This window comes from Sus scrofa, chromosome 9, assembly GCF_054392235.1.
Source record: "Sus scrofa isolate SSC_HxYL_T2T_F1_AM1 chromosome 9, Sscrofa_HxYL_maternal_Yorkshire_Landrace_v2.0, whole genome shotgun sequence".
In the NCBI taxonomy this organism is placed as follows: domain Eukaryota; kingdom Metazoa; phylum Chordata; class Mammalia; order Artiodactyla; family Suidae; genus Sus; species Sus scrofa.
The window spans coordinates 92,513,704-92,534,849 of NC_139391.1; the positions used below are offsets into that span (position 1 = coordinate 92,513,704).

Here is a 21,146-nt window from a genome sequence, read left to right on the forward strand (position 1 = left end):
AGATGTCAATCAGAAACAGATTTACTCTTTATGTGCCCCTGTTCTTAGTCTGACATCCCATATCTGAAGATATTTGTGGGGACAGGAAGGATTTCTGTGGCTAAAGTTAAAAAGGTAGAATTTAAAGATATTTTATTCAAAAACAGTATGCTTCTAGACTTATCAGTTGTGTAATTTACACAGAGACAGACTCAAATGGGTTAATGAAAATTAGCTCAGCCTTTAAAAATTATTTAATGAATTTTACACCATTCGCCAATAGAATTTACTATGTTCAACATGGAATATAAAACATTGAAATTACGGACTTGTTATAGTAGTATCAATTCCTAGCAGGAATTGATAAGAATGGAAGAGTTGAGTTGTAATACTTGAAGATGTTAGAAATTTGGAAAAATCATCATGTTATCTGGTCTATAAAATATCTGTGTGAGTGGGTATGTGTTTGTGTATTCCAAACCCAGATTGGTCATGGGCCACCTGCAGCATCCTTAGTGTTTGGTATGATGGCTATATGATAGCGTGGAGAAACCAGAGACACACTGACAGATGAAGAAGAGTCCAGATTAAAGGGGCAGGAGAAGCTGCCCAGCCATCATCTTCTTCATCTCAGCTGGGTTCCCCACCAAAGTAACTCACCTGGTGTCAGACGAATGACACACAGTGTGGTTCACAGATGGTGCCTCAGCCAAAATTCACACAGGCTTACACATTTATCTGTCACACAGATGTTTCTTCTTGTGTTTTCTAGCCAGTGAGGCAACAGCTCAACTTTGCTGGGGGATCACCTCCAGATGTTCAACCAAAGAAAGACCCTGCCACCCCACTGAGAGTAGGCAGACAGTTCCTCCCTGCAGCTGGGGCCACTCAGAGACAGTACAAATTAGAAAAGGATAAGCCCATACCTTCTTTGTAATGGTCATATTTGTAGCTCAGAAACACAGAGAACACAAATAATTAGAAACTTACACATAACATCAAGTAACTTTACTGTAAAAACCTGAAATGAGTCAAACCTGACAGGCAGGTTTTCTGTGACTTTTGTCGGCAGGTTTTTCTCGATGTTAATTGCTCATTTTTCCAAGTAGGCAAATTTGACTGTTTAAACAAAAACAGCTTGAGTCAAATACCTATAATAAAAGAAAGAAGTATAAGTTAACTCCCTCTGTGCATTTGTATTTTGCCAAACCATCTCCAGGAGATCCCATTTATTTCTTTTGTATTTTTTGAAACTTCACAAAGAGCACATTTTATTTCAGAAATGGTAAAAAAGTTGTAGTTATTATTCATGTAGACATTGGCATTCGTTTCATAATCTGGGGGAAAAATGTGTCAAAGCTGTGTTGCTAAGCACTAATTAAGTTTTCAGATATTTATAAAGAAATAAGTGAGAGGGAAACAAGGATAAATCCTAGATTTTTGACTCACGCAACTGGGTAATTCTGTTTACACAGATGAGAAAGATTAGGTGATCAATACATTTGGGTACAATAGGAGTAAAGGTTATCTCTGAGCCACTTAAACTTTCTGATACCTATTGGATAGTTTAGAGCCAAGCAATGACGTTAATTAAACAGCTGAATATGTAAGTGTGGAGCTCAGAGGAGGCCTGAAATTGTTTGTATGAATTCAGTTGTCATGAGAATATAGCTGTTTCAGAGGAGAATGCAGAGTGGAAGGGTATAAAAAGTTCTAGGTGTCTCTTCTTTTCTGGAGATGACTTGGCTTTTCCTTGAGCATGAAATTCCTTCTCTCTAAAATAGGGTTTGAAAAATGGTATGAGAAATTTTCCAAATCCAACATTTTATATCTATATGATCTCCCCTCATAAGTTACTATTTTGTGTCAAGAAACTTTTCTTTTACAAACCATTAAGGAATTCTGCCCTTGGAAGATCATTTTGCCATCCGGCCTTCTTATCCAGTTATCACAGTATTATCCACTCTGCTCATGTTTTCCTTAGTATCGCAGAAGGGATGATGAAGCCAGAGGCACTGGAACAAACAGGGCTGTTTCCATGCTGCACACTGGAAATTGTTATATCTGCTTTCGTGTATGTCTTTATGTCAGTGCAGTTGTGAAGACTCAACAAATTTGATTTGTGGACTAAATGATGTGATTTCTGGATACTCCAGTGACCTCAGAAATACATGAACAGATCAGATTTTCTGTCAAAGGTTTTCTGTTAAAATACACCTATGATGTATTCTATGAACACTCAGCATTTTGTATTAAAGATTTTAAATACTAAATATTTGCTATTGATGGAAAATTGTGTTTCAGTAAATCAACACGCACCTTGCCTGGTCTCTGGATGCACCAGCATTAATAATACCAATTTCTTACTTTCAAAGCTGCTTTTGATTTTTTCATATTTTCTTTTCTAAAATGCCTCATTCTGACTGCACCTGTTAATATCCTATTTCAAGTGCCACTAGATTTGGTATTTATGCAGTAATTTTTGACTTTAACAAGAGAGATTTCAGTCAAATAGTGTGGATGAAAGCCTGGTTGGCATGAATTCTAAAGAGATTGGGAGAAAAGAAATGAAGACAACAAAGAGAAATAACTTGAAGTTTTACTCTCAAGGAAGGTACATAATGGGTTTGGGGCAGTGGGGAGGTCAAGGGAGGTTTTATTTAAGACGGATGGTAAGACTGAAGGTGTATGTGTGAGAGTACTTCAGCAGGGATGGGAAATGAGTGGCGGAGGACAGAGTGGGTAACTGCAGGAGTGGACAGGACCTAGGACAGCTAAGGGGTCGGCTGAGAGAGAGGGTCAGGGCTTTGTTTCACTGTGACAGGAGGAAGGGTGAGTGGGACATCTTGGTAGCATGTTGAACTCCCCTGCTGATGCTTGTATTTTCTCACTGAAATGAGAAACTAAAGTAGCAGGAGTGAGGAAACAGGTCTGAGAAGAATGGAGGGCATTTGAAATAGTCATTGAGAGAGTGAGAGATTTACTAGAGAAATATGGTAGGATTTCCAGGCAGCCCTGAGGGCCCATTGGAGGGTTATGACCATGAGTTTGAAGAAAAACATTCAGCATGATTGTAATTTGTTTATTTATTTCCTAGCTTATTCAGCTGCGCGGGTTTGGCAGAGATTTATCCTTAACCAAGGTTAGAAGTCTTACTTATACAGTAAAATCCATATTGAAAAGGGAAGAAAGTTGAAAATAATACTAAGGGAATGATTTTTTTAATGATGGAGAATAGAACCTAGTCCAGCAAGGAAAGAAGTAGGAGTACCAGGGAAATGGGATCGATGGGCAGTGACAAAGTGGTGGGCTCAGTAACTTGGGGGACCCTCCAGAGGTGAGAATGGTTGGGGTCAGAATATCCTGAGGGAGAGCCGGAAGGAAGAAATGATATTTGAAACTGACAGGAGAGTGTGCAGTTACCAGTAAAGACCTGGTCTAGGGCATGATCTTGACCTTGGGAGCTGAGGTAGAGTGAAGGACAAGACTATTGGAGGTTAGGAGTCCATGCTGGGACTGCAACTGAGGAGAGAAATAGCAACAGAAAAGTCTTTTTACTTAGCAGGTGGTATTTGTAACTTCCTCTTGGTTATTAAATACTCCCTGTAGTCAAACATCCAGAAGCTGGATAAGATGCAGAGTCACCCCCCAGGAAGCAGGAACTTTTGATGTGGCATTTCCTGGACACTGGTCATCTGCTGTCTGGCTGACCTTTCATGAATGGCTCTTAGTTCCTGTCCTGTGGCCACACATCCCATACAGTTTTTCTTCTCTTGTCCTCACAGAGGCCCTTATGGGCAGGATCTTTTCACCACTTTGTGGAGGTGTCTGTTTGACCTGCAAGTGTCCTTGGCCTACTAGCTCTCATGCACTAGCTCCCATGAACTTTTCCAGCCAAGCTTTGGGAGTGAAGGGGGAATTGCTATATCCCAGCAAGCATCTATCCAGAAGATTAATTGCAGAAATCTTCTTGCAGATAGTCTCGCGGGGTGGGGGTGGGTAGGAGGAGACAGGCTCATGCACCTTCACCTAACTAATACCATTTCTAAGTAAATTTCTTCTCCTTCCACGATCCTCTAGCTTACTCTGGCTTGTCATCTTAGGTGAGTGATGGAGGTCAGGGCTGCAGTCTTGGCTGATGATCTCTTCCTTTCTTTCTCTCTCTCCGAAGAATATGTGGATGTTTGTCACCAACTGTTCTTACCTCTGGTCCCAGCTGAAACTGGGGCTTTGCAACTAAAACCCTGCTTGTTTTCTATGGTGTTACATGTTCTCTCTCTCTCTTTTTTTTTGTCTTTTTCCTGTTCTAGGGCCACTCCCATGGCATATGGAGATTCCCAGGCTAGTGGTCTAATTGGAGCTGTAGCCACTGGCCTACGCCAGAGCCACAGCAATGCGGGATCTGAGCTATGTCTGCAACCTACACCACAGCTCACAGCAATACCAGATCCTTAACTCACTGAGCAAGACCAGGGATTGAACCCGCAACTTCATGGTTCCTAGTTGGATTTGTTAACCACTGCGCCACAACGGGAACTCCTACATGTTCTTTTTCTATCCAATTAAATGGAATTAAACAGCTGTGTCCTCAAAGTTCAGGGATATTCATCATCTCCTTTCTCTAAAAATCTCAGCACTGTACAAAAAGTATTATGTATTTAAGACATGAAGAGCTGATTAGCATTTACACTTGGTCCAAAAGTCCTGCAGAGAGTTTCCTAAAAAGTACTTAAGGACACTTAAAGCATGGTGAGATGAATATTCTTGAATATGACTGTCCGGAAATAATAGATGTTAGATTGTAGGCACAAAGGAAAATTAATATTTATCTAATTCATTTTGATAAGAATTTTGATTGGTACATATCCTGTTGGCTTGATCATGTCTAGTTTAGGATTAGTGATATTTAAGTCTCATATACGGTTTGTCCTAAGCTACATTTTATTTCTTTAGAATCTTATTCACAACCCAAATATATTGTCCCCTGTGCCCCTCTCTCCAAATTACCTTCAGGAATTATCTTCCTGTTTTCCCGTGCTCAAACCCCACTGGCCTTTCATCTGCTCAGATGCACTCCTTTTCTAGTCCACATGCTGTGCCTTCTGCCAGAAATGCTCCCTCCCCTGGTCTGCACTCCTCACACACATCCCACTGTCCATCCTTTATCTTTCACATCTCTGCCTAAATGTAGCACTTCTTCAGGGAAACCTCTGTCAACAGTCCACACTTTCACACCTGTACCAACTAGTATGTGTTCTCATAACACACTGTTTTTCTTTCTTTTTCATTTACTACACTTGCAAAGAAGAAAAATGTATCTTTATGTATCTACTTGGTACCTTCGAACACTCTAAAAATATAAGCTCCTAGAGGGCAGAGCAGCAGCTATTTTTCCTGGCACTTAGCAAGGTGTCTTGGACATAGTTAGCACTTATTAAATATTTGTTGAACGAAGGAAGGAAAGCTCCCAATATGATTTTACTAAACACAATTGAAGAGTTTATCATCACATGTAGGGCCAATTAAGGTTGTGAAGACTGGAGGAAAGTCAGTAAGCCTAAAGAGGTGAAGATGCTCTTCAAAATTCGAGTACTTATGTATTCTAACTCTAAAGCATGTGTTTAGTTTTAGTTAGGTATCAGCAGGAGGTAAATTTGAATTTTTCTTAGAAAAATCTGTATTCATGATTTTCATAGTGATATTCTAACTGTGATGCTCATTACAATAATCAATGTGTTCCTTACATGAGTATCAACTCAGCAGAAAATTTTAACCACTCTTGCAAACACAGTTCAAGATCTGCTGATGATCAGTCACTTAGGGTCCTTGTCAAATAAAACAAAAGGCCTATGTGGGATGGAATTGTCTTGAGAATTCCCCATTTATTGAACTTTTTACTCTAGCATTTTGCTATTGTTAGGTGTGTTATCTATTATCTTTTAATTAAAATTATAATTCATAGATTTCTAAAAATTAACTGAGTTAATTTACAAATAAATAAAAGGTCTAAATAATTTTCAAACAAGTACTTCCTTATTTCTTTCTTATTATTTAATTTCCATTTGGACAAGTTCATAAAACATTTTTAGTGCTATCAAATATTTTTAATTCCACTTTTTTTTTTTTTTTTTTTTTTTTTGCTTTTACGGACCATACTGGAGGCATATGGAAGTTCCCAAATTAGGGATCAAATTGGAGCTGTAGCTGCTGGCCTAAGCCACAGCCACCGCAACATGGGATCCAAGCTGCATCTGTGACCTACACCACAACTCATGGCAATTCCAGATCCCTGACCCACTGAGCAAGGCCAGGGATCAAACCCACATCCTCATGGATACTAGTTGGATTCGTTTCTGCTGTGCCATGGTGGGAACTCCCCACATCTTTTTAAAGTTCGGGATTTCAGAATCAATCTTTCCATGTTTTAGAAGTATATATAAAAAGGTCTTTTATCATTTTCCCATATAGGTATAGGAAAATTAATAGACAAGAAGAACTCTGAGCATTTGTTCTTCTTTGGTTGTCAGTTGTTGGAAAATGTAATTGGGAAAGTTTTCCTTACTATTTCCATTACATTTCCTCTTTTAAGAAAAAATATTTTCAGGTTTATTTGGATGAAAAAGAGTTAGTACAACCTGTCCTTGTGAAAGTTTCATGGTTTCCATAGTAAAAGTTTATTATTTACCTTTTCCCCTGCCATTTTATGTTTGTTAAAGAGTGATCTATTAAAAAAAAAAAAGTCAAATATCTCATTCTCTTCCAACAACACCAATACAATATGGCATGGATGGGACTGCTTCAGATTTAGTCTTAGAAAGTTTGTTGCATACAAATTTATTCTGAAACTGATATTCAGAGGCTAGAAATCAGCGTGTACTGAAGTATAGTCATTAAAAATCAGTGTGTATTGCTGTGTTACCACTAAGAACTATTGAATCTTGAAACCCTGAACACTCTCTTCTAGCTGCTTTCGAAATCTATTGAACAACTGAAGCAACCAGGCAGTCACCTCGAGGAAGCAGAGGAAGAGCTTCAGGGGGACCAGGCGATGCAGGAAGACAGAGCGCCCTCTAGTGGCAACAGCACTAGGAGTGACAGCAGTGCTTGTGCGGATGACTCACTGGGACAAGTTGGGGCTGTGAAGGTCAAGGAGGAACCAGTGGACAGTGATGAAGATGCTCAGATCCAGGAAATGGAATCTGGGGAGCAGGCTGCTTTTATGCAACAGGTAATAGGCAAAGATTTAGCTCCAGGATTTGTAATTAAAGTCATTATCTGAATATGATATGCATTTCAGGTTTTGGTAAATGGATATGGTTTCCTATCAATGATCTGATTTTAGTGTTTAAGGATGCTAACTAATGCAGATATATCTGTATAGAAATCTTTCTTTATACTGATCTCTATATAGATATTAAAGTTTCGTTGAAACTCTACTGATAAGGCAGTACCTGTTACACTAAAATTATACTACATAAGTATCCCAGTAATTAACAGGCCTGCCCCACTAGTTACTTCTAAGGAAAACGAACTCACTGTTGTTTTCAGTTTATCTGTTGAGATCAGTGACTGCTGGATATAGTTTCCCAGTCTGATCAATGAAACATTCTATTAGATCTTGATTTTTTTTGATATGTAGAATTCGATTTTCATGTTGCTGTACATAATGTATCATACTACAGTCTTGAACACTGTCAAAGGTAGTCTGCCCCTTCTTTCCTCTCTCTTTTTTGTTAAGTGAAATGTTCTGGTTACTTTCCCAGTAGTCCTAGGTTATTGTACAGATTGCAATTGCAAATATTAGGAATAGAGGTGGTTTTAAATCTATAGATGCAAGGTACAGCACTAGTTTAAATATTACATTATGTCTCACCTACTACTGCTCATTTCACTTTTATCCTGTGTTATTTGATGACATTGTTTATTGAAAAAGATCAAATGAAGCAGATGCAAATGTTGGCAAGAAGTGATGTGCAGCATTATGGTCCAATCAGATACAATATTGTATCTCTAGTTGTGGAAAACATAGTAACAGTATGATTCTTATCTGATATGGAGTCAAAATCATGTTTAAAAGAAGGTGTATCATGTTTTATAATCATTATTACTAGGATATCTTTAAGTATAATTCCATAATGACAGAGCATATACCATACTATTTTGGCAAATAGAAAATTAGGAAAAGTTAGGTTTAACAAAAGAATCTACTTGTACATAATGCACCTTCAGAAGGACTATGTCCTTTGATGCTATGAAATGCAAACAACTTTGAAGGCAACAGAAGACTGTTTATTTAAGTCAGTTCTTTGTCAGGTTCCTGCTGTTCTCCTGCAGAAAACTGATTCTATGAGGCTGAACAGGAAATGCCTTGTGGAAACAGGAAGTCCAAGTGATTCATGTAATGAGGAATGTAGGGGAAAAAAAAAACGGAGGATAGTGTTTTACTCTTCTGTTTTTAAAGGGCACCCTATGAATTGATTTATTGTCTAAGAAAATAACACCACAAGTAGGGAAATTGTTAAGGAAGCTTTTCACTGGAACATTTCCTTCATACTCCCTTTTGATATGTTTACCTTGTTTTATAGGTTTACTTTTGTTAAGCTAGTTAAGATTCGTTGTATTAAGACCCCTTAATACGGATAATCCAAATTGACCTAGAATCTTTGTGAGGTTTTTTTCTATTAAAATATTTATATTTCTAAATCCGAGGTATTTTAAGGTGTAGTATCCTGTTTCAAAGGAGATATAGCAGTTTTGCCAAATGTAGACATTGTACAACTGTATGTTATTGGCACGTGTTGTTTACATTTTGCTGTGACATTTAAAAAATATTTCTTAAAAAAGATTACTGCTAAAGATACATTATCCTTTTTTAAAAAGTCTCCATTCAAATTAAATCAACATAACTAGAAGTTAGAAAGTTTAAAACTTTTCCATATAATGAAAGACCTTCTGATAATTTGACAAGTAGCTGTAATAGGCAACACTTCCTACTACCAAAATATTTTGGTTAGTATATTCCTTCAGATTAAAATGACTTTCTGTCAGTTGTTTCGCATTAAAAATATGGCATTCCTAAGATAAAATTGTATATTTTTTCCATCTCTTAAATATACATTTTCTTTAATGTATTTTTTTCAATCTCATAAAAAAGGGATAGTGCATCTTTTAAAATACATTTTATTTGGGGAGGAACATGTGGCTGAGCAGACTTTTGTATAATATTTCTTCAAAGATATGTAATCACAGACAAAAAAAAAACCTATTTTTTATAATGTCATTTGAGAGAGCTTCATCAGTATAGTTGGTGGACGTTAATTGTTTGAATTTGATAGTCTTTGAACTTAATCAAGAAACTACCTGGAACCAGTGAAAAGGAAAGCTGGACTTAAATAATCTTAGAACTAATTGATAAATGTCTCTTTTAAAATCTACTGTATTTATTATAATTTACACCCTTGAAGGTGATCTCTTGTTTTGTGTTGTAAATATATTGTTTGTATGTTTCTCTTCTTGCCTTCTGTTATAAGTCTCTTCCTTTCTCAAATAAAGTTTTTTTTAAAAGATCCCCTTTCATACATATGGCTTTGTGTAAACTTGATATATTTAATCGAATTCGAAGCTCATGCACTAGGTCTCATATACCAAAATATATTGCCATTCTTTGTTGAAACAAAAAAATAAAGATATTTTGAGCAGTTACTTTTAATGCCATTAAAAATAATAAATCCAACAATAGTGACTTTAAATTATTTGCATCAGCCATTATCAAAAAGCATACACATGTAAAATTTGTTGTAGTTTCATTTTCCCCGCGTGTCCTTTTTCATATGTTATCATCTTTGATGTCAACTTCTAAATATAAAATTTTATATAAATAGATATCAGTTCCTAACTTTGCTCAACTTAAAAATCACTTTTAAAAAGGTTAATATACTCCCGTGAATATAACAAGCACTTAATAAATATTAAAATGAATAATTTTACGTGTATCATAATAGTCATATCTACTACAAAAAGAACCTGACCTACAAGTATAAAGTGACAGTACATAAATTTAAAGAGAAAAGAATAATTAAATGACCTCCCCTTTTATGGATATAATTATTATAACAGTAGTGTGAAGAACAAGGAGCCTCAGGTAAAAGGAATTGGACCATACAGATCCCAAAGGCCATGAGGTACCTTGTTCTTCTTCTGGTCAGTTGCTCTCAAAACTTATTAGTCAGTCCTTTGTAATGTGTTACCATGTATTCAATTCAGTAGGTTAAAAATATTTGTTTTATATTCTTTGATTCTCTTAAACTTCAATAGTGTCACACAAGTTAAAGCTACTCTAATTGTGGAGCTAATATCATTGACTTTTACAAAATGGATTATCCTTCCATAGTGCCATAAATTTGATAATTTAGTCAGAATTGTGGAAGTACCATGGATGCTAGTCTTAATGTCCTTAAAATTGCCTTTGGACTGTACAGGTACAAGATAAACTTGGTACTAGAGATCCTCCAAAAAGTGTTGGAGGAATCAATTCATGATTTGATACTGTATATCTGATTTCCAAAGTGTAAAGGGACTTATAATATGTTTCTATATGTATCAATGTTAGAAACTTTTTCTTGGGAAAAATAGTTTCTGCCGGGATTTGCAATGAATAACCATTCGATTTCTTCTTCTGATAGTTCAAAAGCCGCCTTCTCCTCGGTGAATGTAGCTGCTGAAAGGGAGACTGCTCCTTTTCTTAGTTTTGAGAACGACAGTATTTAAGAAATTTTCGTGTTCATACTTTTTTTTTCTAAAGTGTGTTAAAAAGGAATTCAGACACTAAACAGTTTTTTTGAAACCTAGCTCTCAGTGGATATATAGGTGAACAACATTTTTTTTTTAATTTGGCATTCCTTTGTGATTTTTTTCCACTAATGGAAAGATACAGTTGTGTGTAATTACAGGTTAGCAATGATAAATAATCGAGGTGTACAGATGAGAACCAATTATAATCAGGAACTTGGAGATACAAGAGAAGGAGTTAGACAGATTATGATTCTCTTTATTATTAATTCCTCCACCTGGGTTTTAAAGGGAAAGTATGGGAGTGGCAATCAGAGAACTTAGGCAAATGGAACAGGATATTGAGAATGTGAGTTTTTAAAACATATCTATTTAGGTTTATTAAGGTTTCCATTCTAATTTATAATAATTTCCTTAAGGCTGATAAACTAGGGTTTAGACAGTGAAACTTTGGGGGACCATCTTGATTTACAGGAAGATTTTAACTACCAGCACCTTACATATATTAACACATTAGTCCTCACAACAACCTTACCGGGTAGGTATTATTGTCCCATTGTAGAGATGAGGACACTAGAGCACAGAGAAGTTAAATAAGGTTCATGGCAGTCTAGCACTAATTTGAACCCCAACCTCTGCCACTGCACTGTGTTTGTGCAACAAGTCTTCTTACATGTCCAAATTGATTAAATCATTAGCACTTGGTTTTTGCTTTCTTTACCCATCAGCATTTCCAAACGGTTTTGAATTTTCTCTTTCAGTCCTTGCTATCAGTTAGGAGCTTAGGACTTTTTTTTTTTTTTTAATTCTAATTCTTGTACATTATGTTCAGTCCTTCTAAATCATGAAAATTTGCAAGTCTCTTTTTTCTGACCAGAACCAGTCCTGGGATGGGGTGAAGAAGTGACTGCACTTGGAATTAACCTTGGGGGAGAGTGACAAAATTTCATCCAGCTCACAGCTTTCCTTTGCCACTTCTTACCTTCATTCCCAACCAAAGGGAAGAGACCGCAATTTCTAAGCAGTCTGGATGCTGCCCTTAAAAACTTTGACTTATCGAGGATGTACTTTATAATCATTTTGACCTAAAGTAGTCTGTTATACAGAGGCAATGTTGTGAAAAGAAAAATAAGGACATTTTTCTTGAGTTCTATACCTCCTAAGTGGACTTCCAACTGAAAGGTGCGTAAAAATTGTCTTGAGGGAAGCTGTCAACAGTTCCGATTCTGACCACACCCCCCAGAGGGTCTAATCCTGTTGTCCTGACTAGGAGCCCAGGAATCTACATTTTTCAACCCCTTTGGGAGAGTCTGATTCAGAAACAGTGCTCTGGAGATGGCCAGGAGCCCTAAACCACTTCCTGAAATGTCCTGATTTTTAATAGCTTTTACCTAAGATCCTTGGATTCTCTGATTCATTGTTTTCATAATAGACTGTCTCGTATTTCTCATATAGTGTTCTCTTTCATCTGCATTTTAGCTCAACTACAGGCTATTCATACTGTATTTACTGCTGTTAATTTTTTGATAGTGTTTATCCCTTTTGCATATTTTCCTCTTCTAAGTAAATAACTTCTGAGCCTATTATAGAGTATTAATTCACCAAGACTTATCAATTTTGCCTCAGAAGTTCTGAACTATTTGTGGTATGTTGTTTTTTGTTTCTATTGAGATAAAACTCAAGTAACATAAAATTCATCATTTTAACCATTTCAAAGTGTACAATTCAGTGGGTTTTAGTATATTCATAATGATGTGCCATACTTCCTAGAAATACTTCCTAACTCCGAATATTTTCATTAACTCAGAGAAATTCTGTACCAGTTAAGCAGTCACTCTTCATTCCCACCCTCTCTCCAGTCCCTGGCAACCACGAATCTACTTTTTGTTCATATGGATTTGCCTATTGTGGACATTTCATATAAAAGAAATCATACATTTTATGTGGCCTTTATGTCTGGCCTCTTTGACCTTGCATAACACTTAGTTTCATCCACATTATAGCATGTCTCAGTACTTATGGCTGAATAGCATTCTGTGGTATGAATAAACTGTGTTTTGTTTTTCTGTTCATCGCTTGATGGACTCTTGGATTGTTTTCATTTTTTAACTGTTATGAGTAGTGCTGCTCTGAACACTCATGTACAACTGCTTGTGTTAATGTGCTTTCAGTGTTTGTGGGTATATACTTAGGAGCGAAATTGCTGGATCATATGGCAATTCTATCTAACTTTTGAGGAACTGCTAAACTGTTTTCCACAGTACCTGAACTATTTTATATTTCCACTGGCAAAGTATGAAGGGTTCCAGTTTCTCCACATCCTCTCCAACATTTGTTATTTTCTTTTTCTTTTTTTCCTAATGGTTGCCATTAAATGGTTAGCCTAATGAAATACTAGTTTATTGTTTTTTGATTTCTATTTTACTGTTGATTAGTGACGTTGAACATTTTTTTTCATTTATTTACTAGATATTTGCATATCTTCTTTAGAGGAATATCTATTCAGATCTCTTCCCTGCTTTTTTAATTGGTTTTATCTTTTTAATGTTGTAAGAGATTTTAAACATATTCTGGATACTAAACTATTATTAGACATAGGAGTTACAAATGTTTTCTCCCATTGTGTGGATTGTCTTTTCATTTCTTTGATATGTTTAATTTTGTTGAAATCTAATATATTTTTTTCTTTTGTTAAGAATATGTTGCTTAATCCAATGTCAGAGAGATTTGTACTTATGTTGCCTTCTAAGACTTTTATAATTTCAGACCTTACTTTTAAGTCTTTGATCTGTTTTGAGTTATATATATTTTAAAAGTATTCTTCCATTCGAGTTGTTTTTAGAGAACTTACCGATTGTTGGACCCCACTTGCTCATGTATCATCTCCATTGTCCTTAATTTTAGTTGGCTTTGGTCTTGCTTTTTCATCCTTCCTGTTGTTGTCTCTGGTTGCTTCCTAACTTTTGATAGTCCTTTTTTTTTTCTCTCTCTCAACCATCATAATGCTATAATCTTGATGTTTCTTTTATCTAAATTAAACTGAAGAAAATACTAAGTCTTTTTCCTTTAAGAAATGCTCTTTTTCCTGATGATCGTTAAAAACTAAAAGTTATTTTTCTTCATTTATATGGCTTTGAAATTCTATTCTCCTTACTCATTGTTACTTATGTCTACATTGCACTTAAGTTTTATGTTGAAGTTATGTTCAAGTCTTTGCCTTTTGTTCCTCTTTGACAGAATTTCTGCAAGAAACCCTGCATTTGTACTTCCAAACTGGTAGCCACATATAGCTATTGAGAATTTGAAATGTGACTTGTACGAAATGAGATATGCTTTAGTGTAAAATAAATACCAAATTTCAATGACATAGTATAAAAATATATTAATACCTAAGTAATGATACTATATATGGCTACATATTAAAAGAAGGTATTTTAAATACATTAGGTTATGTAACATTATTAAAATTAACCTTACCTGTTTTCTTTTACCTCTTGAATGTGGCTAGTAGAATTTTTTTTTTTTTTGTCTTTATATAACCATACTCATGGCATATGGAGGTTCCCAGGCTAGGGGTCAAATCAGAGCTATAGCTGCTGACCTATGCCACAGCTATGCCAGATGCAAGACATGTCTGTGACCTACACCACAGCTCAGGGCAGTGCCAGATTCTTAACCCACTGAGCAAAGCTAGGGATCAAACCTGTGTCCTTATGAATACTAGACAGATTTGTTTCCACTGAGCCACAAACTCTCCTAGGAGAAAAGTTAAGATTATACAGGAAGTGCCCATTGTGTCTTGGTGGGTTAAGAATCTGACTATTATCCATGAGGATGCAGATTCAGCCCCTAGCCTTGCTCAGTAGGTTAGGGATCCGGCATTGCATTGCCCCAAGCTGTGGTGCAGGTCACAGATCCAGCCTGGATTCCAAATTGCTGTGGCTGTGGTGTAGGCCTACAGCTGCAGCTCTGATTCAGCCCCTAGTCTGGGAACTTCCATATGCTGCAGGTGCAACCCTAATCAGAAAAAAAAGAAAGAAAATTTAAAATTATATAGTAGCTTGCATTTGTGCCTCATGTTATATTAATGTTGACCAACACTTTTACATCATCTCTGTCTCATTTTATATTATGTTAATAGATCTCATTACATCATTTTGGAAACAAGTGGGTTGTAAAATCTGAACAAATGAATATTTGTTCTTGCCAGTATCTTCCATTGCTGTTATTTATTCTAACACAGAGGCAAGAAATGTTGTGTTACGAGAGGTCTGTGCCTTCTTAGTGGTTTAAGGGTCTAAAGATCTCTTTTTTTCTTGAAAGACAATTCACAGTCTCCCATATGTCTTATTAATACTGTCAGTCTTAAAAACAATTCACTCGTAACTCCACTATCATCTCAAAGTTAATAAGTTTATCCTCTGCAAAATGTCCTTTTTTTCCTTGCTCTTCCATTTCTGTCTTTGGAATGACCATTTAGACATGAGAACGGATTATCATGAAACTTTTGATCATTGCCTCCTTTTTTTAATCTCTCATATGCTCTCCGGACTCTTATTTCTGATTGCAAGCCATTGTATCTCTTCACTCTCTGGCTCTGGTTTCCCTAGTCACTACCATAATTAATACTATACAAATTTTTTTTTATTTAAATCATGGCAAGAATTTCCTTCCCCATAAGTGTCCTCTTTGTACTAATTTAGTTACCTTACTGTAAAATGCCAATACCAATTTCTAATTCTCTGTGGGAGAACCCGTACTAATATCTTCCTCATCGCTTCATCTATATGGCATCATGGAGTTTCAGTCTTCATAATTCGGCCTTTATATTCTGACCAGATACTTATCCCTCCCAACCTGATGCAATCACTTTCCACTCAAAGCAAATAATTTCTAACTTTGGGCTCCAATTGCATGCGTTTCATCAAGCTTTTATCACTATCTGGAAAACCCTTAACTTCCTTTTTCAAACCTTTCTTTGCTGCCTCCTATGTAGCATCTGATTTCTTTAACCTACCCTAACTCTTCAATCACTTTAGAAGCACATTTATATCAGTTCCATCCAATTTACTGTGTAATTTTTCTTTGTGTCATTATTATAATTTTTCTTTGTGTCATTATTATAATTATTAACTTTGTGTCATTACGTCCTTTTGCCCCTTGAAGCCAGAGAAAATATATTATACAATAGTCCTGAAACCACACAAGGAGCCTATGAAGTACTCAATTAAATGCCATGTGAATGGTTTTTGTTTTACATTTCTCTTATTCAGATTTCTTAGTGGCTAAAGGATGTTTTCTTCCTTAGGATTACAGGTTCACATTGAAAGATAGACTCATTTTTCACTTATTGAACTATGTCTTCTGCTGAATGTCTACTTTAGTAGCATTTTCTTGAAGCTGGCTTTAATCATAGTAGTTACTCTTTCAGCTAGAAAATTTTTCTTATTGAATTTATTACCTGATATTACTCAAAACTTATGAATTGATTTTTCATAATTTGTATCCTATATAAACTATTATTCTATTATAATATCTGATACAAATTTTCAAATAAAAATACCATATTTCAATTTTCATGGCCTCTTTATAGTACAGGCATATCTGAGATGTCATGGGTTTGGTTCCAGACCATTGCTATAAAATGAGTGTCACAATAAAGTAAATCACACGGATTTTTTTATTTCCCAGTACATATAAAAGTTGTGTTTACACTGTAGTCTATTAAGTGTGCAGTAGAATTATATCTAAAAATGTACGTACCTTAATGTAAAAATAATACTGTTGGAAAAATGGTGCCAGTAGACTTGCTTGAGGCAGGGTTGCAGCAAACCTTCAATTTGTAAAAAACACAGTATCTTCAAAGTATAATAAACTGAAACACAATAAAATGAGGTCTGCCTGTATTAATTTTTCTGTATCTACAGTATCTATATAATTTTTGAAAGTTGGAGACTGGGCGGAAGACAAAATCATAAGAGAGGAAAGAAACCTCATCTTTATGCATATTTAATGAAGGAAAACTACTTCTGAACCTGGAAATTATGGTTGTTTTGACTTTGTATACAACAAACTTGAACAGTGGCATTTCTCTTCGAGACCCATGTATGGAACTGTTTTATAGGTCTCAGTGCCTAGTAGTGACAATGCTGATTCTGTAGTTGGACTGAAGGAGTTCCAATTCTAGCTTCATCTCCCAGCAACTCCACTCAGAGTAAATTACTTAATTCCACCAAGCCTCAGTTTACTGCTTTGTTAAATGTGATTAGCAGTTGTAATTTTTGTTTTTTTACGACAGTACCTGCAACATGTGAAAGTTCCAGAGTTGCAGCTGCAGCCATGCCGGATCCTTTAGCCCACTGATCTGGGCCAAGGATCAAACCTGTGCCTCCACAGGGACCTGAGATGCTGCAGTCAGGTTCTTAACCCACTATGCCCCAGCAGGAACTCCAACAATTATAATGTTTTTTTCTTGGGGTGTTAGGTGACTTGAATGGACTTTTTTTTTTTTTTTTGGTAAATGCCAGTGTTTGCTAGCAAAATTGATGTAGATTTAATTAGCAAATGCTACTCATATCACTATTAATAACATTACTAAGAACTTGGAACTTTTGTTACTTTCTTCTCGGAACTTATCTCACACCCAGTTTCACTTTTGAATTATGAATAACTTTCTCTTTGGCAAATTAAAAAAAATCATAGAAAAGTCCTTCCCCATCTTTCCATGTCCCAACACTCTCAGAAAATGGGAATAAATATACAGCCCATGTCCCTACAGGCAGCACCTTGGCCTGCCTCTCCCCATCCCAAGGACTGAGAGTAAACAGTCTAGAATTGATTGAACTGTGACCCTTCTGTGACTTGTAGGGTGGTACCCAGGCTGGGATGTTCTTTGGAAGACCCCATGAGTATGTCACTCCTCTCCTTCTCAGTACCTTTCCATCTGTGTCCTTTTACCTCACATAAAAAGAACCCCAGATTTTTTTCATCAAATTCCATCTAAGGATTCATCAAATTTAAATCAACTCTAGGTAGGAATGAACCACATGATCTTTGTTCTAAAGAGTATATTAAGAAAATATTGATCAGAGGAGGGTCTTCAGATGAGCTGTCTCTTCATCCAGCTCTCCTCTGAAGTTAATTCTGACCCATTATCCACAACAGGAAGCAAAAACTGAAAATCAGCCTTGCCTAGTAGCCTACACTGCAGAGTCTCTCCTCACATTTGCATTGGGCTCTGTCTTTTCTGAGGCAGCGTGAAAATAAATAAGAGTACTGAAATTTCTGTGTCTTTACCTTTTTTTTTTTTTTTTTTTTTTTTTTTGTCTTTTTAGGGCTGCATCCGCGGCATATGAAGGTTGGAAGTTCCCAGGCGAGGGATCGAATCAGAACTGCAACTTCAGGCCACAGCCACAGCCACGCCAGATCTGAGCTGCATCTACCACCTCCACCACAGCTCACAGCAACTCCAGATCCTTAACCCACTGAGAAAGGCCAGGGATTGAACCCTCTTCCTCATGGATACTAGTGGGGTTCTCAACCCTCTGAGCCACAAGGAACTCTTTGCTTTTTAGCAAAATGCTTTGAAAACCTTTTCCTTTGGGGTGGGGGGCAAGAAAGGGTCTGTTATCTCCAGTTTGCTGTGCTAAACTCTTTTCATCTTGGAATAAGAATGCCTGCAATGATTTCTAGATCTTAAGTTAATTGCTTCCTGATTTTGAATAGTCATCAGTCCTTTCTGCTATTTTCATTTAATGTATTAAAGAGTAAGCTGACTTTATATTTTCAGTAGATTAGATATGTTTTTGTCATTATGATGATGCCACAAAATCCCTTTTTTCTTTATTTATATTTTATGAATTAAATTTAACATTTAGTTTTCTGATGCATATTTTAAATTGTTTGATTTTTACTTTATTGCTTGAATTGCTTGACAAACTTGTGAAAATATCTGACGATTCCTTTTTTATTTTCTTTACCTCTTACAAATTTTAAGTATTTCTAGATATATTAGAGCTTTATATATCTACAGTGGTTAGTCATGCCTCAATATAATATTATTTTAGGTAGGGAAGCAAATAAAAAAGTTCTGTTTGTTTTTTTCTTTACCCCAGAAAGAGGCTCTCCTGGAGATTATTTAAGCATTCACTTTCTGGTGTCCTGGATTTTTTTCCCATAATAGTTTAAATTAAATTTTTGAAATGAGATTTACTTTTGTTACTTTAACTCCCTAAATCATATTGTTTTTTTAAGCTACTTTTTTGGAGTATAATTTACATACAAAATCTACGTATTTATATATGTACATTTGATAAATTTTGACAAATGTGTATGCCACAATCTAGATATAGAATATCTAAAGCTTTCTAAAGAGTTCTCTCCTACTCCTTTTTTATCATCCCCCATCCTAACTCTCTACTCAGCCTGAGGCAGTTCTTCATCTGTTTTCTGTCACTATGCATTAATTTTGATTTCTCTAGAATTTCATATAAATGGATCATATAAAGAGTCTGTGATATTTTCAATCATTTTTTTTCCAGTCAGAAAATTCTTCTGACATCCATCCATGTGTGTAACAAAGTCTTTTATTAACTGCTGAGTAGTGTTCCATTACATGGATATGCCACAATTTATTTACGCATTCATCCATTGATGGGCATTTAAGTTATTTCCAGGTATGGATATTTATTAATAAAGTGGCTATAAATATTGTATTCAAGTTGTGGGAAAAAATTGCCTTTATTTCTTTCGAGTGAATACCTGGGAGTAGAATTACTGATTTGATGCTAAGTGTATGTTTAGTTTTATAAAAAAACTACCCAAATATTTTGATTAAATATTTCACAGTCTCATCAAAGTATGAAAGTTCCTGTTGCCACCACTTAGTATTGTCAGATGTTTTTTTAACTTTATATATTCTAGTAGATGTGCAGAGGATACTCATTGTAGTTTTAGTTTGTGATTCCTTGATGTCTAATGTTGTTGAGCATCTTTTCATGTGCTTGTTGACCTTTTCTATATCTTCTTTGGTAAATTGTTGATTCAGCTATGTTGAATGTTTTTTGACTGGAGCATCTATCTTTTTATTATTGGATATAGGAGTAACATATATTCAGGATACAGTCTGTTTCTTTTCACCTAAGCCTATAGCTTGTCTTTTATTTTGAAGAATAGAATGTTTCAATTTTGATATGTCCCATTCTGTAAATTTTTTCTTCTTTGGTTAGTGCTTTAATGTCCCATCTGAGGAAGATTTGCTTTTATATTTTCTCCTTCTAGTTTATTTTTTACATTTAAGGAAAAGAGCCTTTTTGAGCCATGTAATTCTGTGGATAAAGTGAAGAAAGATTGAGTTTCATTATCTTACATAGGTATCCAAAATTGTCAGCACCATTTTTTGTAAAGTTTATCATTGTTCCTTCAAATTATTCTGGTACCTCTATTAGAAATCAATTGAACATAGATGTGTGAGAAAATTTCTGAACTCTTTTCTTTACTCCACTGATCGATATGTATAACTTTATGTCAGAGTCACAGAATCTGGATTAATGTTGCTTTATAGCAAGTCTTGAAATCAGACGGTATATTTTTCTTCTGCTTGTTTTAAAGATTTTCTTGTCATCACTGGTTTTCCACAACTTGATTATAATTTGCCTCAATGCAGTTTTCTTTGTTTGCCTCCTGCTTTTGTTCATTTAGCTTCTTATCTCTGTGGGTTTACACTTTTTAAAATTTTGGGAAATGTCAGGCATTGTTTTTTCTTTTCTTAATTTTTTTATTGTTATTTCCCCAATACAATTTTTTTTTCTACTCTACAGCATGGTGACCCAGTTACACGTACATGTATACAATCTTCTTTCTCACACTATCATGCTCCATCATAAGTGACTAGACATAGTGCTACACAGTGCTACAGAGCAGGATCTCATTGCTAATCCTTAATATTATTTTTACTCCTTTCCTTTGGGACTCCAGTTGCTCTTAGGGTAGACCGCTTGACACTGTATCACAAGTCCATAAGTCTCTGTACATTTTTTTTCTTATTCTTTATTCTCTCTGTGTTTGTTCAGTTCCTATTGCTGTATTCATCTTTCCTTCCTAGTCAATAAACTTCTTTTAATCACATCCAATAAATTCTTCATTTAAGCTATTTTATTTTTCAGATCTAGAAGTTTCATTTGGTTCTTGTATATATTTTCCATTTACCTGTTCATTATGTTCATGTTTTCTTTTGAAACCTTGAGCATATTTACCTTTATTTTAAGGTCTGTTTCTGCTCATTCTATTCTCTGCCATTTCTGTGTCGGCTACTCCTGCTTAATTTTTCTCTTGAGCATTGTCTTCCTACTCCTTTTACATGTAGTAAACTTTCATTAGCT

At 35.6% G+C, this 21,146-nt stretch overlaps 1 protein-coding gene across 50 annotated transcripts in view; it reads left to right on the forward strand.

Annotated features, from left to right (window-relative positions):
- Positions 1-21,146, forward strand: part of HDAC9 (histone deacetylase 9) — a 967,336-nt gene that overhangs the window by 607,498 nt on the left and 338,692 nt on the right. For 46 of the 50 annotated variants that reach the window (XM_084977200.1, XM_084977210.1, XM_084977211.1 and 43 more), the window contains one exon: positions 6,944-7,207. In XM_084977200.1, coding sequence (XP_084833326.1) covers positions 6,944-7,207 — 264 coding nt within the window. Of the gene's footprint in view, positions 1-6,943; positions 9,546-21,146 lie in introns of those variants that run through there. The other 4 variants (XM_021102503.2, XM_084977218.1, XM_084977219.1 and 1 more) reach the window with 1 other exon arrangement.